Source organism: Hirundo rustica, chromosome 1 (assembly GCF_015227805.2).
Source record: "Hirundo rustica isolate bHirRus1 chromosome 1, bHirRus1.pri.v3, whole genome shotgun sequence".
Classification (NCBI taxonomy): Eukaryota; Metazoa; Chordata; class Aves; order Passeriformes; family Hirundinidae; genus Hirundo; species Hirundo rustica.
The window spans coordinates 114,573,865-114,595,209 of NC_053450.1; the positions used below are offsets into that span (position 1 = coordinate 114,573,865).

Here is a 21,345-nt window from a genome sequence, read left to right on the forward strand (position 1 = left end):
CTGAATTATGAAATCTAGTAAGTGTTTTTGTTTGTTCTTCCTCAGGCTGTAAAACTTGCATGTGAGTTCTTGCAGGAATCAAAATTCTGTAGCACTGGTTCACACCAGCATCTTTGGTGTAACTGTGAGAACTTGAATGCAAGCAGTTAATTCTTCGCTGTGTGCGTGGGCTTATTCTTAGGTATGGAAGTTAAAAAAAAAAAAAAAGAGCTAAGAGGGGAACTAAAAGCTGCTAAAATATTTAGTCTCCCTGACTGAAATGATTTTTTTTTTTTCCCTAGGCCTTATTATGCAACACACTTGCCTGAAAGAACCTGGCCTACAAGTCTTGATTACTGATTTTCCTACACACTTAATCTTTTCCAGGCATACTTTGATAGACTTAAGGTTTCTGCTGAGTCGGTAGAGTTTCAGAGTCATCAAAGCTGCATAAGCTCATACCTACTCAGACTAAAGCCTTTAAGTAATCCCCTAGCAAACTCTAATTCTGAGAGATGATCTAGTTCCTTCTGATTGTGTCCTCCAGGTGAATTCCTTTAATTTTATACCCAGCAGGTACAACAGAAGATGACCTTTACTGTCACTGTCAGGTGAAAATGACTCTTGTTAGTTTAAAAACCATGTGCTCCTGTGACAGGAATTCTCAAACACCTTTCTTGTGAGACATCATGGCCCTGTGCAATTTATTGCTGAAGGCTTCTATCCCAGTGTTGTCTCATTACCTCTTGTGTGGTGTGCAGATGCTAGTGGGAATTGTGGGGCAGAATGCATAGATAAAGACAAGATAGAAATTTGATAATTTGTTTTCTTGCTTCTAGCCTACACTTTGTGAAAGCAATCCAGTCCAGCCAGGCAACTCTTCCTTGTGTGGAGTGTGAGAAATAATTCAATTGCTTAGCTTGGGTGACTTGAACCTATCCTTAAGTTTGCTTTCCTTCAGCATCCAAAGCTCTCACAATTATGCTATAAAGAGGGAGAACTGCCTTAAAAGTAGATCTATATCTACTTAGCCTGCTTTCTCTGTACCTTTCCTTGTGTCTTCAGAGTCTTTATACCTGATTGTGCAGGTTTTGCTGACTTCCCTGGGCACTGGAGGCCTTGCAGTCTTACTGCCTCTAAAGCAAACAAAGTGGCTGCAAGTTTCTGATCTAGTACTTGTGGAAAGCTCTCATGAGGATTATAATTAAATAGTAGCTATTTTAAACAGATTTATTGACATTTATTGTTTTAAACAAGAAAAAAAGTGTCTTCTTTCTTTTGATGTAGATATTTTTGTTGCTTTATTTTCCAGTAATAAGAGTAGAAAGGAAGCAGCTTGGCATTCACTTTAGTGGAATCTTGTCCAGAATCTACAGTTATGTATGTCATGGCTTAAAATATTTTTATGGCATCCTTTCTAATGGAATAGTTTAAGGATGACATGATTTTTCCGTTTCATGTTTCTCACGTATTGTCAGTCTTAGACTTCAAGCCTACAAGCAGACATGAAGATTAAACTGAAGTCTTCAATCTTGTCTTGAGGGCTAGTCAATAATTTTTTTATTTCCACTCTGAAGCTTCATGGAAGGGTTTTTGTGATTTTGTCTTTTTTGGAGGTACATTAACAAGAACAGTCAGTGAAGCAAAATTCTGTCTGTGTTTCTACTTTTGAGTCAAAATAATGTCAAATAATGACAAAAATAATTTTTAGCTGTCATTACTAAAGGTACGTGCATTGATCACAGGCTAAATTTTTGTAATTTTTTTCCTTTCATTGAAAATATGCCAGAGAGGGGTATTATTAGCTAAAAGTGTTAGTTACATATAGTGTGAGTATAGGATGAGGGATTGCATCTCTACAAGCTTCTTTGAGTTTGGAAATTTTGGGTTTTTTTTGTAGAACAGAGGAAAATGTCAAGGCCTTTCTTTTTGGCCAGGAATGTCACCACTTAGGTACATCTAAAGTACCTTCTGACAAGCTTATTTGGCATGCAGACAAAGAGCAGGTACCTTTGAAAATAAAAATGCGGAGAAGAAACTTTTGTCCTAATTTCTAATTTTAGACGTTCTAGTCTTTTTTTTTTCCCAGCTCTGTATACAGCCTTTGGCAGAAGAGTATCTCCAGAGCCTGTTGACTGCAATTGTTAACATTCTTCCCTCCCAGACTGCAAACAGAACAAACTTGAATGTTTGTTTTAATGTAGCTCTGCTTATGTTGTGTTTTAGATCTGGGTTTTTTCATTTTACTGTTTTGGCAGACAGAATCCTCTCTTGTAGTAGCAGCCTGCACAGATCAATCCGTTCTTTTACTCTGCATTTCACATTAGCCATTCATTTGCTGAATAGAGCATCTTCCTGATAGGAATTCCCTTCTGTATTCTTTTGTCTCTTGCTTGCCCACTTTTCCAAACTGTAGAACATTTCATTTTTCTTAAGATTTTTTTTTAAAACCAAAACCAAACTCATCCTTACTATAGATTTTTTGAAGTTCACTTTAATGTGTAAGTGCTCCTGATTTTGGCTCAAATGGAGACAAATGGATCAGAGATGATTCTGGAGTTGGGGGCAGGATATATTTGAGCTTTTTATTCTCTATTGCCTCCTCTTTGGAGGAAATAAATGGACAGGAAAGACAAAATCTGGATGCTTTCAATTTGTTGACAAATGACATCTAGGAATTCTCTTGCAGCAGAGATGATGAGAGAAAAATGAGCAGATAAGTAAGTCTTCGTTTGTGCTTAAATGCCTGAGAGCAGGGAAGAGTGAGGAAAGAAGACGGGAGTAGAAATTCTTGGTTACTGGTGTACTTTACTGAGGTTGGCTTGGTCAGTCAGTTCTCCCTTAATTGCACCATCACCAGTCTTGCTTCTGTCAAGAATAACCAGAACAATTTGCTGTTCTGTCTAAAGGCTAATACATTCCTCCTTGCGTGTTCTTCTTTCATTGGAAGATAACATTATTTTCTAGTGCCCACACAACATTAGCAAATACAATCTCACGTGAAAAGCAGAGATGCAGCTGCCATTTGCTGTTGCTGGTTCAGTGTGCTGTAGGGATTCAGCAGAGAGACCAAACTGCCTCATCCATCCCTGGCAGGGGAAGGAATCCAGATCTAATACTGGTTTCTCCTCAAGGCCTGCCACTGCATTATTAGGGGGTATTTGGTAGAGTATATTGAAAATACGTCACAAAAGTGTTATCAATAGATGTTAATTTACGATTGTGCCAGGAAAAAAAATCTACTTTTTTTTTTTTTTGTAGTCTCCCAGGCAAGACCAGAGGACTTAAAATTAGAAGGGTTTTTATTACAGAATTGAGATAGGTGTTAAGCATATTTCATGCATCGATTATGCAAAAGTGAGATTGAAGGTACATCAGGTACCCAGAAAATCAAAGCCATCAAAAGAAAATTATCACCGTTGCTTAACTGAAAAATCTCCTGTAAACCTTCTTTTTGGAGAAAACTCCCCCCCTCCTCCAGTGTGCACCTGTAGAAAGGAGAGATGTTTCTCCTGAGGGCATTTGTGTGGGATCCAACCTATTGTGCCCTTTAAAATAGATGGTTGTGAACAGTAGCATTGCTATAGGGACAGGATAAATAGGTTGTGTTTGGATGCTGTACTTTGCTTAGACACAAGTGTTCTCATGTGCCTTGATGTACTTGTGTGCTGCGTGTTCGTCACAATGGAAGCTGGTGTTGAGGGGAAGAGAGAAAGAAGCGAATTTTTGGGTATGTTCTATAAGAACTCCTGTTTTGTATATACGTCCGCTCTGAACTTTCAGAAGGATGGTTTTCACTCCTGGAGCTACAGAACCAACGCTGTACAGGTAGAAGGGATCTGGCTGATTCTATTAGTTGTGTATTTGGTATGTCCTTTGTAATTTTTACATCATTTACTGCAGAAACAGATGTTTTGTTTTAATTAGTGTAGTGCTTTGCATAGTCTTAAAGCAAGTAATAGAATAGTTCTGTAGCTATCAATACTTTTACATAATTTGTGGCTGCCTTTCTGGAGAATTCCTTTAGAGCTCTGAAATGTATCAAAATAGATTAGAATTCACCTTTCTGTCAGCTGTCTCTATGATTGAGAACAGAGAAAAAAATCTGTCTTTAAAAAACCCAAACCTATGACAGCAGTTTCTTCCTATTCTTATCCTACTCAGAAGATAAACATTCTCAAATTACGTTTAATTTTTATATATATATATATATATATATAAAGTCTGTATAAGAACAGGGATTGAACTAGTGATAGAAATTTTTGAGTCCCATAAGGTGTCAAAGATGGCAACTCCATTAGAGTGGATCAAATGATTTACAGGTGGCAGCTCAGTCTGTGGAGAGTAAATTCCAGTAAAACAACAGGATTAAATATGGCACAGACAACAGCTATACCTGTATTGTTTTGTGGTAAGAGTAATTTGTACTAGTGCAGATGAGAACATTTTGGGTATGCTGAAAAAAGCACCTGAAAAACTGTCCTGGAAAGTTTTGGAAAACTGATGAGTAAAGTAGGAGCCATATTGTTAATGGCTTTTCACTTTCTACATAGAGATTGTATTCTAGTCTTTGTTGATTTTAAGATAATTTCTGATGAGTTCTCTCATCTGAGACTGCTTTTGCCTGAAACATGAGTTGCTGTATTAGATATATAGGAAGTCCCTTGGAATGATATGGGAATGATGACATCTCAGAGTAAGATTTGTAGATTAAAGATCATCACAGGTTCCCTGATGGCACTTTGAAATTAGGTGGAAATTTTTTTCAGCTTGTTCAGAGAGATACTTTTCATTTGTTTAGATTTCTGTGCTGTGTGACTTAATATCTTTCCCTGCATGTTTCTCTTCTGCAAAGTAGTCAAATTCCAGATGCACAGTTTAACAAAACAGTTTTCTCATATGCAGAAGTGTTGAGGAAATGAATGTGCTTTAATATCATTTGGACCTCAACTCTTGGCCTCCTGTTGATGTTGCCTAGGTCATAATGTGTTTTTAAAATTTGATTAGGCTGGCACGATTTGTTGTTTTGTGAGAGTAGCATTGCCCTTGGTACAAGAGAGAAAACATGCTTGCTTAGTTCAAAAAGTTTCTATTTCTCTTAGAGACTCTAAAATGTGCAGAGAAATACAAAGGTCTTTTTACAATGTGTTTGCACTCAAGAGGAAAACTAGTATAGTGTTTTTAAAAATGTGTTTGTGATGATGATTTAAATGTTCACACTTAAAAATTTCCCTTGAAGTGAGGTACTTCTTCATGTGGGAGCTTTTTATTGTGCTTATTTACATAAACTAGATTTAAAAAAATCAAAAAAGAACTGTTTACAGTGAAGGCCAAGTAGATTGTTTTTGCAGAAAGGAAATGGATAGCCCAAGGAAATTATGGGATGACATATTTTTAAAGATTGGCATCAAGAGAAGTCAGTCCAGTTTTTTTGAGTGTCTCTGTAATAGGAAAAAACCAGCAGTAATCCATTATTCAGCTTTTTTGATTGAGAGAAACAGAAAAACAGATCGAGATCTGTTATTGCAAAATAATGAAGAGTGCGAAACATAATTTGACAGCAGAGCCACAAAAATGTTCTTCCTTTGGCAGGGGGAATTTTGTGTAATTCTATGAAATACACATATTAAGAAAGAAAAACAGCTAGTTTTTTCACCCCCTTTTGGTTACTCAGATCTTTGAAAGTATTTTTATTCTTAACTATTTGTTTACACTCTCCTCATGCTTTCTTCAGCAAAAGATGGCGCCACAAAAGCACCCTAAGCAAAGTAGATCTGAACTACTGCCCTGTCTTCATAACTTAGTGCCATTTTAGATGAGAGGAATGTTCTGTAACTGTTTTGTCTCCAGCATTTGGTAAGAGTTCAGTCAGCTGTGGCATTTGTGGCCCATTTTTTACTAATGGAAGTGCTAATGTAACACTACCCAGCATAGGCTCTCCAGATCTAACCACTTACTTCAGTTACGGGGCAATCTTTGCTGATACGGAGAGGAGAAATTGCACTTTCTTTAATGTACTTTGTGTTGCTCTGCGTCATCTTAAAAATTTGTCAGTGATGAGAGGAGATCCTCCCTGTGGCACTAATTGTGTATTCATATATAAATATGATAATGAGTGAAGAGCTGTGATTTTTCTCATCCGTATCTCTACATTTTATAGCAGCGTGCAATTTATAGCTGAAATTTTAAGTCCTGTGCTGAGGGCTACTGATTTGACTTTTGAGACTGTGTTTTAGAGCAGGTAGGGAGGAGCAACTGTGCACTTGCCTTAGCTGATTATACTTTATGTCATGACATCCTTAAATACAGGCCCATCCAGGAAATCAAGTGCCGCCCATCCAGGAAATCAAGTGCCCCCCCCCCAGAAATATGGGTTGTTCTGATGCCAGGTTCTGTTTGATTCATATTTAATGTGTATCTTTCTAATGAGACCTCTTTTAAACTGTGGTCTTGGTACCAGTAAAGCATTTTAGTATTTAATCTAAAAAAAACCTTCTAATAGTAGAGACAAAAATAAGATACAGCTGCTATGCTTAAAGCTTTGATTTCAGGCAGAAGAAATGGAGGGTTTACTTGGATAACTTCATAACTATGAAAATAGTGGGTAGAGAATTCTTGCTTATTTTCCAAGGTATGCCAGATAGAATTATACATAAGGATTATAGAGTCTGGTGGTAGGACTAACATTCATTGACTTAAAAAAATCACAGATAAGTTGGCCTGCAAGATGCTTACTTTGTTTATTTAGGGCGCTTCCTGCTTCCAAAGGCAGGGATATCATATGCATATCAACTGCATAAGCTAGTTCAGAAAGTACAAGATCATATTTTGCTAAAGTAAAGCTGTACAAGAAAGCAGAGAAGAGATACAACTCATTTAGATCAGTAGCATGGTAAGGTGAATGGAGGGAATCTGTAATCTCTCTCTCATAAGCTGATACCTGTTTTCTGCTTCAGAAGGTATCCTGGGATGGTCTGGGTCCAAGTCACACTCGACAGAGCAACTGAAAAACGGTGCCCTCAGCTCCTTATCATCTGCTAGTGCCAACATTACATGGGCAATTGTACCATCGGCAGCCCAGGATGCACCGGCACTACAGCCAAACACTGAGGTAAGCGTGCTTGGTCTCTGTAGGGTGTTGGTTGGATGCAGACTGTGTGATGGTGGATACTTTCATTGATAAGTTGCTGTGTTTTGTCTTCATATTGTACTCTTTGTTTGATATTACTTGTGAAAATGGTAAGTTTAATGCAAAAGTGCACTCCAAAAACTTGAAAAATACGTTGATGGTATTGTTTTGTGCTTTTGTTTCTGACGTGCTCGAGTCAGCAAACTTCGGCAAGTGTACAATTTCTTTCTAATCTTAAAAACAATCAACGGGTTGCCAGTACACATTTCTGTCCTCTGATACAAATAAAAGCTATTTATTTATTTTTCATTCTGGTTTGAGATAGACAGGAGACACTGCTTGCTTGCTACTTGTTCTTCTATGTTCATGTTTGCTCTTGGGCGTCTCTTGAGTATAGCTGACTGTTCTTTGAGTTGTAAAATGATGTTATTTCCTGATACCTTTTCCTGTTAAGTGATTATGGGCAGAACTTGTCCTCATCATCCTGCATCAACCAGCTGATTTGTGCTTTTGTGGCATTTACTTGGTAAAGGGCAGTTCTGAAGCATCCACACTTTGAGGAGACTCACAGCTGCGTATCAGACATCTCATGCACTGAAAATCTCTCATCATGACAAACTTCTCCAGCTTCTGCAGTCTGCTTCAGTAACCAGTCCTGCCCACGTGGAAAACACTTCACTCTGAGACCCTAGAGATTATAGGGCACCTGGAGCACGTGAGACCTGGAGAACTGGAACAAAGTTTTCGAAAGAGCTGAAGAAACTAGTGAATGCTCTGGGCAATTGGAATGGCTTAAATTAAATTACACCGCCTTTGACAAAATATGTAATGGCTGGAGACATCAATAAAGCTGTTTTCCCAGTTCTTTTGTAGTATGTTGAATTGAATATAGTTCAAAAAAGTTCATAGATAAACCAGGATTTTTTTTTTTAACATGTTCCTTTGGCCCTGTGTCCTTAGAAAGGAATTTTGAATTTTGTTACTCCTAATGTCCATTTACCAAAATGTTTAAATTACCTGTAATTACTTTTTATTAGGAAATTGTGCAATTTCTTTTTTTATATAAGCCAAGTGTACTTTTTACAGTGTGTTTTTAAGACAAGACGTTATTTAGGAGTATTATTTTGGAAGTTACTACTTACTGAACCATTGAAATCTGTTTCATTAGGTTACTTTTAGTTTTTGTCAGTATTCTTTTTTATTCTCGATCATCCACTAAAGCCAAATGGAATGTGGAAGCATGAACTTTGCAGCAAAAACGTGAAGAGCAGCAGCTGATTTTACTTACATTAAGGTATCATTTTACAGTCGAGTTGAGCCATTTATGACATGTTTTAAGTGACAATATTTTTTTATGAGTCCAATCCCTTCCTGTTCACTGGCTGATGAGAGACACTGAGCTGTGTGTGTGGCTTGAAGTACTGCTTAGCTCGTGGAACTCATGATTTAGTGACAAGGGAGTACCCTTGAAGGGGTGAATAGAAACAAGGAAGTGTAGCACTGTTGCTGGTACAGAATCCTCAGTGCTTTGTGGGTAGTCTTTCTGAAGTCAACAGCCTGAGTTTGGGGGTCCTGCGGCATTAGCCGTTAAAAAAGAAGAAAAGGAGGCAGAAAGAGAGTAAGATTTTTAAGTTACAAAGACATCAGCTCAGGATGTTGTTCTTGGGAGAAACAGTAAGTACAATTTTGTGGATTGATGCAGCAATAAGAAGCAACTGGAATCAGACATGCAATTTTTATTACAGTTTAATGAGCAGGAATTTAGTTTTGCCTCTAGGAAGTGGCTTAAACCAGGATTCATTCCTGAAAGTTCTTTACAAAACTGCGTCGTCCCTTACACAGAGTCTGTGTGTGTGATGATGAGATTGATACTGCTGGCACTGAATTTGAAGTGGTTTATTTAAATGCAGCTGATACAGTTTTGATAATTTTGATGCTTTTTTTTTCTGAGAAACTTAACAGTTACCCTGGTAAGAATGCTATCTGAGCCAGGTGTCACCCAGGAGATGATGTCTGACAGGTCCAAAGTTACCAAAGATGTTTGATTTGACGCAGTTTAACAGTTCAGGGCTGGATGTAATCATATTTTTAAATATATTGTGGCCTTGTGTGTCCAAGGCAAGAGCCTAGATCTGGGACTGAGCAGGCATTTTATTTTCAAGGGTATAAAAGCACTGACTATGCTAATTACTCAGCATGTATAATAATATGTAAAAGCAAATGCAAATCATCACTTGTTTGTAGTCCAGATGCTTTGTTGTTAGTAACAGTGGTGACATTAGCAGAGGATGAGAAAATGCTTCCAGATATCATTAATTGATATTTTGTTGATACTGAATGCCCCAATTTTTTTTTTTTTTTTTAATTTATCTGATAGCTTCTTTTAGAAGAAAAGAGGAATCCACAAGCGTCATTCAGAGGAAGCTTATTTCTCTTAATGATTTTCTTTTTAAGAAAACCCAACTAGGCCCTAGATAATCTTGGTTTCTTGAGGAAGCTGTTGGGGTATTAATGGGGCTCAACTTTCCAAATATACCTGCCAGAACAAATAAGCCTTGCCTTTACAGAGGTTATGAGATGAAAGTGCTAGTTCCTGTATCAGTGCTATCAAAATTAATTCCAATCTCTTCTTTCACTGGTCTAGATTTTTATTTTTAAAAATCCACAATTTTATGGTTTAACCTCTATCTCTTAGGCAGAAGCTATACCCCAAAGGAATGGGAGCTTTTTGGCTAACTCTCAGTATAATATAGTAGGTGCACCAACCAACCAAATTGTGAATTGACCTCTACTCTGAAATAGAAAATGCCATTGAATGGCTAACCTTGAGGAGCAGCAGACTCAGCTGCTTATATTATAGAGTGTTATTTATACAGAAAAGGTGATGTTAGGAATGTGGATCAGCAGTGATTTTAAGAAGAAAACAGAGACAATATTTTGGGGCAGAGGGGGTTGTGGGTGACTGCTGAGGAATCTTTTCCATGCAGCTGCCTGCCAGTGGCAGCAGTTTCCTGGCAGCATGGCCGAGTGGCTGAGTGTGTCTAGTGATAAATGTGAGAATTCTCAGCATAACATTCAGATGCTTTGCAGCTGTGCATCAAGCAGCATCATTAACAAACCAGTGGCAGGTTTTTATATGCTTATGAAGAAGGGTGTGGATCTTTACAATTCTCTGGAATAACAAGGTTTGTCTAATGCAATTTTCTTTGAATACCTAAGCATTGTTGAGAGATGTAGAAAGTTCTGGAGCTGAGTTTTGACACCATAGGTGACTAAAGTAAAACTTTTCTTTTTGGTCTGTCATACTGTCAGGGTTTCAGGAATGCAGAGTTTCTTCTCTGGTGAAATAAGGTAGAAGCTAAAGATTATCCTCTTTAGATAATATATCAGTGTTTACTTGCTTTGGTTTATTTAGGGCATTTCCTGTTTCCAAATGCAGGGGTATTGTTTGAGATACTGGTTAAGCTAATTCAGAAAAAAAAAAGGTCAGATTATTTTCTTGTGGTGTGGTCCTTTGTTCCTTGACTATTACTCTTTTAGAGTTGTGATATAGGACAGCATGAAATTAAAGCCTATTATCTTTACTAAAAGAAATAACCTCTGAGAGTTAATTGCTGGATCAAGCAATTCTGTCTCTTATTTTCCTTTTTTTTTAATGTTTTATACATATCTACATTTTAGTTAGTGGTGTTTTTTGTTTTGTTTTGTTTTGGTTTTTTTTGGTATGTCCACCTGAAACATCAGATGGAAGGGATAAGGGCTTGAGCTGCACAGAACTATTCTCAATCTAATGATAGTTGATGTAAAAGGTGCCTGTGCATACCCTAGTGAACCATTTTGGACTTTTTGGCATAAGTTGTGTTATAATTTCAAGGTAATTTTTAGGGTTTTTCCTTAAAACAGAGCAGAACAAATGTGGTGTGAAATGTGCCAGAGGTACTCTCTTCAGACCTGTGATGTGAACTTGGTCTCCGTCCAGTATGCCATAAACAGGACCCTGCTTTCTTCATTTAAGGTTTAATAATTTTGAAATTCTTTTCAAGAAATACTGAAATGAATTAGTTTGAATATCATAGTAAATTCAGTCATAATAAGCTCGGTGCCAAAGCAGAATAAAGGTATGAATCACTTTCATGGCTGAACTACTATTCCAGTACAACTAGTTGTCATTTTGGGTGTCTGAATTCCCCCTCTGAGCTGACAAAGAGTGACTGCAGGCCAAATACAAATAGGGAACAGGGTGTTTTTATGTGGAGTCTGAAAGGGAAGGAATAATTTTCTTTGGATTAATAATTTAGTTAAAAATTATTTTGAAAATTGTTTTGTAGTTAGATCTGTAGTATAGCCCTCTTCATGTGATTTTTATGCCTTAAAATGCCATGCCAGCTGATTCTTCCCATCCTGTGGATCTGGTATCTGTGCTTTCCTGTCCCTAACTTTCTCTTGCCTGTGAGCATGAGCAGCTGTATGCATGCTCCAAACAGAAGTATCTTTTTAATAGGATTGAAGTTTGAGCTCTGTAGGATTGAGTCTTTAGCTCTGATTATCTAACTGTCAAACCAGGTTTTAATTGTGATAGTGATTGCAAAGGCAGTCAGGTCCAGGTTAAAAATATTTTGGTCCCCTGGATGATCCGAACCTTGATGTTTTCAACTGTAATGGGGAACTGTTTAATTTTGTAAGTTTATGTATTTTTTTCTATTTCTTCGGGTGACAGTTTCTTTCAAGCTGCAATTTGTTTTTTATCTGTATGTAAGTATATATCCTGATATGACTTTAGACTTCAGAGCTATTACAGAATGTTTTACAGATGCTAAGAAATAATTTTAAAAAATGCTCATGCAATTTTAGACGCTCAACTGGATAAAAGAAGTGATTTCTAATTCAATATTACCTTTATTTATCTGTGCCTCAGCAGACGTCCCCGGGTCTGTGGATTGTTTCCTAGTATCATTTGTTTCTAGTACTTCCTAATTCCTTTTTGTACTTGATAGAAATGTGCATAATTGACATTGGGAGACGAGCTTAGCCATGAGCATACAGTGATGGACAAGAGCAGTAATGGAAGAACAACAGATCAGGATGGGAAAGTAATGTTTGCAGTATTACAGACAGTCCCTTTTCACTGTTTAGTACAGACATTACAGGGTTTCTCAATGTGCTCTGCTTTTTGTCCTCTGCATGATTAAGTACTTTTCAGGCTGAAGAGCACAGTGAATGGCCTGTAATGATTTAGCTAAATTAATCTCTAGGTAAAGATGGTACCAGTTAATCCATTCACTATGCAGACCATCTAAAAAATGAAATCTGAGGTAATCAGTTGAAGGTATATTTAAAGATTAAATGTACAATTAGACTAAAAGTAGAATTAAATGACCCTAAGCCTGCTACAGCAGCACTGACAATGACTCAGATAAGCTAGCTAATTTTGATTTGATTTTTCTCGCTAACTTTCTGGAATAGCTACTGTGTCAGCAAACAGTCCTTTAGTAAAACTGTTTATGCAAATCATTAATAAAAATTTTATCACCAGCCAAACACACTGCATAGTACTGAATCACTTCCACCTCCAAAATGCATGTTCCAGCTGCTATCTATCTGTATAATTGAGAGTAATATTCTGTGTAAAAAAAACCCCAAAACCCTTTATTTCAGAATTTCTTCTAACTTGAATAAACGTGAGGTTCTGATTGATGTGGCATTCCATAATTACTATTGAAAAGTCAGCGAAGTCTAGTCATAGGAGTATAAAGAACTTGGGTTCCCTTGCAGTAAGGCTTAAAAATTAACTTTTAGGTGGATCAATTGCATACTCTATTCAGTATAAAACTTATGTTCCTTGCTAAAGGAACTCTGAAGTCAATGTTAATTTTATTTCAGGATTGTGTGCCGATTTGTTATGTGCCAGGCAATTTGCTTTGTGCTATCAGTTTTATTTCTTAATATGTGTATATATGTGGGTTTGGTGTTACTGCCTATTAGAAATCTTACCCATCTCATTAAGCCTGTCAGTTACTTAACTAGACCTTAAGTTGTGCTCAGCTCTCTCACGGAGAGAATTTGTCTCAGGTTGGCATTGCTTTGTCTTGCTTAGTGAATCATCCAAACTGGCTTCAGCTATTTTGTCTGGTCTTGCTAGAAAAAACCTTGGGGTTTTTAGATTGTGGTGATGAACTCTAGTGGTTCTTTATTTGAAAAGCCCAGAATGTGGAAATAAATCCCAGCTGTGATAACAGAATTTAATTCTAAAATTTGACCCAGAGGAGGACTTTGAAGGAGCAGGTGAAAAAGGCAGAACTGTTCTACATTAACAGAGAGTTTTTAGTTTGAGATGGACCAAGTGATTGATTCATCAGACTGAGAACAATTCTTCGAAGCTTTTCAAGCAGAGAGTTCCACTGGCCTCAAGAAGTTAGACATATGAAACAATCTTCTAGGCCTAATTTGTTTCACATACTCATTGACTGTTCTCCTGCTATGATTTATAATGATTCAGTTTTCTTTTGAAAGACTTAAGGATTTTTGTGGGTTTTTTTGTTTGTTTGTTTGTTTTTTGGTTGGTTTTTTGAGTTTTGTGTGTTTATCAACAATGTGAATGAGTGTAGTGGATGAGCAGTGAAATTGCAGGAAGAGTCAGGGTGGTTTAATAAATGTGTTGTCTTGGGGCAAAACTGTTAATGCTGCTTGGATGAACATGGCTTTACCATTTCTGTCCTCTTACAAATATGCTGGCATGTGATACCGCATACAAGAAATAGCACTGTGAGAACTGGATTTACATATAGATTGGTATTGCAAGACCAGATGATTGTAAAGGTTAAATTTGTAGTTGTCCATCTTTCTGTGCCCTCTTTGCATACGTGAGTGGTGTATTATTGACTAATGTGGCAGTATTTTTCCGCCGTAAATTTGCTTAGCTAGCATACAAAGAGACATAAAAGAGAATTACAGCTGGCTAAATGACTTCAGCTCTGTTTCTTCCTAACTTTGCAGTTACTGGGCATTGCAGGCAGAATCATAATGGGATCACAGAGTGCTCTGGCTTGAAAGGGACCTTCAGAGGTCCTGCAGCTCAGCACTGTGAGAGCAGTGCTAAACAGGTCAGCTTGTACAATCCTGAACACCTCCCACAGTGGAGGTCCCACAGCCTCTCGGCACAAAATCTTGCAGTTTCTCTAGGGATTTTGTCAGTGGAGCAAGGAGTTGTTTGGTAAGGAAAGGCATCATACTCAGTGGGCTGTACTGTCTGGTGAGCAGCTAAAAGGGACTTACCTTCCATCACCCTTACCAGGTGTTTGTCCTCCTCTTTTTCATGGCAATATGTGGCCTGAAGAACCTACTGCTTCAGGTTTTTCCCCAAGGATCTCATTTTAGAGAGGATGCCTTGTTATATAGGGGAGTGTCTAAAGTGGCACTTTCTGCCAGCCTTTCCCCCCATACTACTCTCCTGCATCAACCCGCAGCTCAGTGCAGTCTTTTGTCTTTAGCTCCCCAAAAGTTATAACTGTGTGATCTTCAGACCCCTTGTGGTGTCTGAAGTGCTGCCTGGCAGTGACTGGAATCTGTCCTGCTGCACTCTGTGGTTTGTAAGCTTGTACACTTTCTTTGTAGTGTCAGATACTCTGTTCGTTGTCATTTGATGCTCTTTTTGTTGCTTCTAAAAAATCTAATTCGCAAAATAAAACTGAATGTGTTTCAGGAAATTGTTCTTCATTAGTATCTGTATAGCATTAGGTATAGGTTTTGTTAAATTGGCTTAGGATGTCGTGCTCTCTGTCTCATGGTTGTGATTTATGCTAGCCTTCAAAGTTTTTTTTTCTTTAATTTAGGACAAGTCCGTGGGGCTTTTCTCTTTGCGCATTTTGTTTTACAGTAATGTTACTATTTCTTTCTGATGATAGCAGTGGTGAAATATATTTATTCCCAGTTCTTACTGAATTTATGCAATACTGCAAAGTCCTCTTGTATTTTAGGATTCAGATTAAACAGTTCTGTACTACAGTAGCCCTCATTTCATGAAAGGTGCTCACAAGCATGTGTGGACTAGTACTGATGCTTAATCTTTCCCTGTGCAGTGTGTGCTTGGGAAATCAGCTGCTTTTCAGCCTGTTTTTAGAACTGACTGCCTTAGGTTTATGAAAATTGATTTTTGCAAGAGGAGTTGTCTTAGGAAGAAAATTTGGGGAAAAAGTGGGGAAAAAGTTGTCCAGCAAACATTATTTGGTGCATAACAGGATTACAGTGCTGTAGGTAACCCAGATGAAGAACTCTGCTTAACAAGATGTTTAGTCACAGATAGATGCTTTATTTTTAAACATAATCATTTTCAGATTAGCTTTGAGTATTTTTTCTGAATGCTTGCCCGGGCTATATTGCAATGTAAACATATGTGTTCTTTGTTTCATGTTACATCCATTTGTTCCTATTCTTTGTACAAGAAACCAGTCCTTTTTCTTCTGAAATACCTTATTATCTGCTCCTCATCACTGCTACATTGTTATGTTCAGCCCTAAATATAGTCAGAGGACAGAGTAAAACACATCTGCAGTGTAAGAAAAGGAAGCTTTCTGAACTTGTTCTTTAATGATGAAAAGACTTCTGTTCCCAGAGATACTCCTGCAAAACATTAACAAAAAGGCCTTAGTACAGCTCTCTAAATGGTCAGTATCTGGATAATGTGCTTGTCTCCAGATGCCTGGCAGATTGATTTTGTTGAGAAGGGAAAAGATTGCAGATCTGTTTGTCATCTGAGGTAGAGGTTTTGTGATTGCTTTCTTTGCTTGCATTGTCTGTGTGTCAGCCTGTCTATGCAGTGTTAGTGTCAAGATTCAGTTCTGCTTTGCTTACTTGCTTTGCAGTGACGGGCTCTCTCCTGAAGAAGGATAGGTATTTGTTGGTTCAGTAGATGTCTCAGCTATTACATGTTGTATCCAATTAATCTTGTGTGATAGACAGATTGCCACACTTTGATCCTTGCACTTGTCCCTAGCTGAGAGATTTTCTGAACATCAAGTGTGTTTAGCATATTCAATGAAAAACAACCCCAAGCAACAAACCCCAAAACATATACAAATTATCCATACACACAAAAAAGAGATGTTTCAATCATTGATGAGCCTAGTTTGAAGAATTTTATTTTCCACAGAGACCTGAATTACCAAACACAAATAACAAATTTGGCAAGAGATTAATTTCTGGGCAGTCTGTAGACTTATTTTCCTGATGTAGGCTTTTTCTACCAAATAATACCTGGTTTGACCTGTTAGTGCTGAACGATGTATCCACAGTTACATAAATGCTTTGACCCCGCACTGTCAGAACACAAACTCTGATACTGCAGTTAGTTGCCTATTCAGATAGATATGCCTGGATTATTTTTCTTGGCATACATAGCTTAAGGTAAGTAGAAAATCTGCCTGTTATACCATTTTTCCTTTGTTATATGAAGGAGAAAGTAACTGTCTTGCTAATTGGTTCTGTATGTAGATGACGAAAAGAAAATGGTACTTTTGCTTGCCATGCCATGGTGGTGTGTCTAAGTTATCGTGTATTCACTTGTTCATTGTAAAATCCTTCTCGTTTCATTCTCGCCCTCTATTATTGCTTCGATATTTTAAAAGTTCGTTTTAATTTCGGTTCATCATTGTTAGAGCTAAGCTGTAATGACAGAGTGCTAGGAGAAGTGTGACTGTGAGCGTGTGTTCTGGGGTTTGAGGCAGGTGGATTCCCCCTTGAGGTGATAGACTTTATGCATTAGAGGACACAGCTTCTTTGAAATACTGAGAGTAAATTTAAAAAATGCAGCTGAGCCGAGCCTGCCTATTTTGCTTCCTTTAAGAAACCTTTTTCAGGACGAAATGAAGGTGTACACAGGTAATAAGTTTTGCTCTCTAAATTCTCCATTTAAGATCTGCTTTGCTTCTGGGTTCATTATGTGGCTTTGAAAACATCAAACCTTGGACACTGGACAGCCTTAAGTCTCTTTGAAAGTCACTATAACTTTGGTATCCAGGTGCCAGCATTAGAGTAAGCATATGGGATGTCGGTGTGTTTGAGGTTTTATCTTTGATCTACTCATTCTTTGCAGTGATCAGTCACAGATGCCACCAGCAGCAAAGCATAAATAAGACTACAGTAAGATGGAGAAAGGCCGGGGCTCAAGCAATGACCTAACTTCACCACCACTTTTCCAACCCTATTTTTCACCTTCCTCTGCTTCAATGTGTGGTGGTAAATGTTGAGAACAGTATTTTCTATTTTCTTTTTAATTTTAACTGTTCTTGAAGAGTAGAAAAACATATAAAGAGATACAGGAGTTTGTTGGATATTAAAAGTTTTAGTGCCTTATAGTTAAGATTAGGCTTGATTATCTGTAAATGGCAATGCATTTGGAGATTAGAGAAAAAGTGAGTGGATGAGGATGATTTCAGGAGCCAGTCTTCACAGTGGGTAGAAAATGTGTTTTAGACTTTGTATTATTTCAAGATTTAGGTTGAAGTAAACAAAGTTTCTATTTAGTTTCTATTAATTTCAGTTTTCTATATGGGAATGATTCCTCCTTTCAAAGCCTATACTGGGTTTGTGTGACAAGATTTTGGTAGTGGGGGAGCTACAGGGGTGATTTCTGTGAGAAGCTGCTGGAAGCTTCCTCCATGTCTGGCAGAGCCAATGCCAGCCAGCTCCAGGATGGACCTGCTGCTGCCTGAGGCTGAGCCCATCAGTGATGGTTGTACTGCCACTGGGATAACTGACTTAAGAAGGGAGAAAAAAGGGAACCCTGCAGAACAGCAGCAGAGAGAGGAGTGAGAATGTGAGGGAAGCAGCTGCAGACCCCAAGGTCAATGAAGAAGGAGGGGAAGGACATGAAATGCTGTCAGAGCAGACATTATTCTGCAGCCTGTGGTTCAGACCATGGTGAGTCAGGCTCTCTCGCTGCAGCTCATGGAGGACCACAGTGGAGCAGATACCTACCCACAGTCCCTGGAGAGCCCTGTGCTGTAGCAGGGACCCTGTGGAAGGTTATGCTGGAATAGGTTCCTTGTAGGATCTGGGTCTATGGATCTGAGCAGAGAGAAGCCCATGCTGGAGCTGGTTTTCTGGTGGGATTTGTGACCCTGTGGGGGACCCATGATGGAGCAGGCTGTGCCTGAAGGACTGTACTCTGTGGAAGGGACCCACAGAAGAGCAGTTTGTGAAGAGCTGCAGCCCGTGGGAAGGACTCACGCTGGTGAAGTTTGTGGATGACTGTGCCTGTTGGGAGGGAGTCTGTGCTGAAGCACGGGAGAAGTCTGGATCACAGTTCCTCTCAGGCAAGGTGGGAAGTACTGACTGCAGCTTCCATTCCCTATCCTCCTCTACCACTGTGGGGAAGCTATTAGGAAGTAGTAAAGTTAAGCCTAGGAAGAAGTGGTGGGAGGATGGTGTTCAAGATTTGTTATTTTCTCATTACCCTACTCTTATTTGATTGGTAATAAATTGAACTAATTTCCCCAAGTCAAGTCTGTGTTAGCCATGAGGCAATGGATGAGTGATTTCTCTCTGTCCTTAACCCATGGGCCTTCCACTGCATTTTCTCTCCCCGCACAGCTGAGAAAGGGAGTGAAAGAGTGCTTTTGGTGGGCACCTGGCTCCTAGCCAAGGGCAGCCCACCACAACCAGAAGCATGACAGTATGCTAGTCTGTATATAAAATAAGTGCAATTTACTGTGCAAGCTACATTTGATCACCGTTAATGAGGGATGGGTACAGTAAGCGTGCTTGCTTTTCTGTCAGATGCATGCTATAGTAAGTGCAATTAAATGTGTGGTGCCCAGTGGAAGAAGTGGCACATGGAAGTTAGTGCAGTGTCGTCATTTCTGATCCAGTGACAAGCCCTGCAAGAAGCTAACAGCTCATTATATGCTACTACTTTGGGGTGTTCTTACTGTATGTGCTTTACAAAGAGAATTCTAACTTTAGTATTGAAACTGGTGAAAATCTTACAGGGCCAATTTCTCACATTAGTGTAAATGTGCTAAAGCTCCCTGACCTTATGGAGCTATATTTAATCTTACACCCACAGAAAACCTGCTTACAAGCTCTCGAGTTACACAAGTGCAAGTATAAATGATGATTGCAAACCTATGCCGTTGTTGAAGGGAATCTGAAAATCAAAACGAGGCCTTTGACTTTTATGTGCACTAATAGGGACCAAAGATAATCAGAGGACTCTGCAGAAAATAGACAATCCTTGTCTAGTCTGAAAATGCTAGCTGTTTAATATTGCTTCTAACTTACTCTCTCTTTCTCTTGATGCAGACATATTTTGTAAGTGGGCTTTTTTTACAATCTTTTGCATTTTTTTGAATATAGAAGGACTTAAAGAATACTTCCTTTGGAATATTACAAAATGGTATGTTTTGATCTGGATGTTTTAAGTTCCTAAGATTCATCCTCTTGCTCCTGACTACAGTTCTTTTTATAGTACATGAAAAAGTTTTCATGCCTAAATGAAGATTCTTAGAGTATTTTTTTGTAATTATATGAAGAATATGAGGTCCTCAGTGTGTCCCTGATATACATGGATATACATGGTCTCTGCTTACTACTGTGGTGGAGAAAAGGCTGAGTTACTCTATGCCTTTTTTACCTTGGCCTTTACTCATAACAGACTTTGAGATCTGAGGGAAAGTCTGGAGGCAGACTGACCCTTGGTGGAGGGGGAACAGGTTAGGCAGCACTTAAGCTGCACATACACAGCCCCAGGGCCTCTAAGAGGTTATGGAATTTGGGAGAGGTTTGTGTAGACTAGAGGAAAGTCAATGTCATTCATTTTTTAAAAAAAGGCGAGAAAGGCCTCTCTGGGTGTTCTGGTAGCATCTGGGGAGCTGCAGGTTTGTCAGCTTCTCCTCAGTCACTGGGAAGGTGGTGGAGCAACTAACCCTGGAAGGTATCTCCAAACACGTAAAGGACAAGATGCCAATTAGAAGTAGTCATAATAGACTTAAAAAGGGAAAATCAGGCTTAACGCACATGACACCCCTCTGCAATGGAAATGACTAGTTTGGTGCTTATGGGGAGAGCAGCGGATGTTGTTTGCTTTAATGTTGGTAAAGTTTTTGACCCTGTCTTCCCTAATATCCTCGCAGCCAAGCTGACAGGGTATGGATTAGGTAAGTGGGCAGTGAGGTGGATTTAAAAGTGAACAACCCAGCCCAGAGAGTTGTGATCAGTGGTACAAGGTCCAGCTGGAGGCCAGGCACTAGTGGTGTACCCCAGGGGTCCATACTGGGACCGGCGCTGTTCCACATCTTCATTAATGACCTGTGCTCCTGGAAAGTCTGTAGGTGATGAAAAACCTGGGAGGAGTGGTTGGTGAGCCAGGGGGTTGTGTGCTGCCATGGAGCGAGATCTTGGCAGCCTGGACAGAGAGGAGTCTCTTAAAGATAAGCTTAGGGAGTGCCAAGTCCTGTATCAGGAGATAGTTGAGGGTAAACTCTTGCACTTATACAGGCTGGAGGCCCTCTGGTTGGAAAGTAGTTCTGCAGAGATCATGGGGAACAACAAGCTGACCGGGAACCAACAAAATGTTTTGTGGCCAGCAGCTTCCTGGGGTGCTTTAGGAGTAGTGTTGCCAGCAGGTCGAAATCCTTCCCCTCTACTTGGTAGAGGTGAGGCCACATCTGCAATGTTGTGTGCAGTTCTGGGCTCCCCAGTGCAAGAGGGGCGAGGACTTACAGGCTTACAGGTTCTGGAGCTTGCAGGCCCCTCCACGTTCTGGAGCATCCTTTCAATAGGAGGGTCTGACAGAGCTGGGACTGTCCAGCCTGGAGAAGAGAAGGCTCAAGGGTGTCATATCAATATGTAAAAATACTTCATGGAAGTGAAGAACATGGAGACAGATTTTTCTTAATTGTGCCCAGTGACAAGACAAGAGGCAGTGGGCACTTGGAAGTGAATCTGAGCATCAAAAATGCACATCTGCTGTGGAGAGTGTTGAACACTGGCATGGGTTGCTCAGACAGGTTTTGGAGTGTCCATCTTTGGAGATAATCAAAACTTAGCTGGACATGGTCTTTGGGCAGCTGATCCTACATGCACCTGCCTGAGCAGGGTATGGGATGAGAAGATACCAAGAAGTCTGTTCCAACCTAAATGAGGCTGATACAGTGTGTTCCTCCTCTTTCTTCCCCTCTAAAAACTAACCGAGATGAGACCCAGGTGGACAGTATTGTTGTATTCTATGCTTTGTGAAATAT

The 21,345-nt window shown here is 39.1% G+C and overlaps 1 protein-coding gene across 1 annotated transcript in view; it reads left to right on the forward strand.

Moving 5' to 3' along the window:
• OSBPL10 (oxysterol binding protein like 10) overlaps positions 1-21,345 on the forward strand; it is a 114,321-nt gene that overhangs the window by 66,053 nt on the left and 26,923 nt on the right. The window contains exon 6 of the mRNA XM_040077556.2: positions 6,936-7,090. Within this exon, the coding sequence (XP_039933490.1) occupies positions 6,936-7,090 (155 nt within the window). The remainder of the gene's footprint in view (positions 1-6,935; positions 7,091-21,345) is intronic.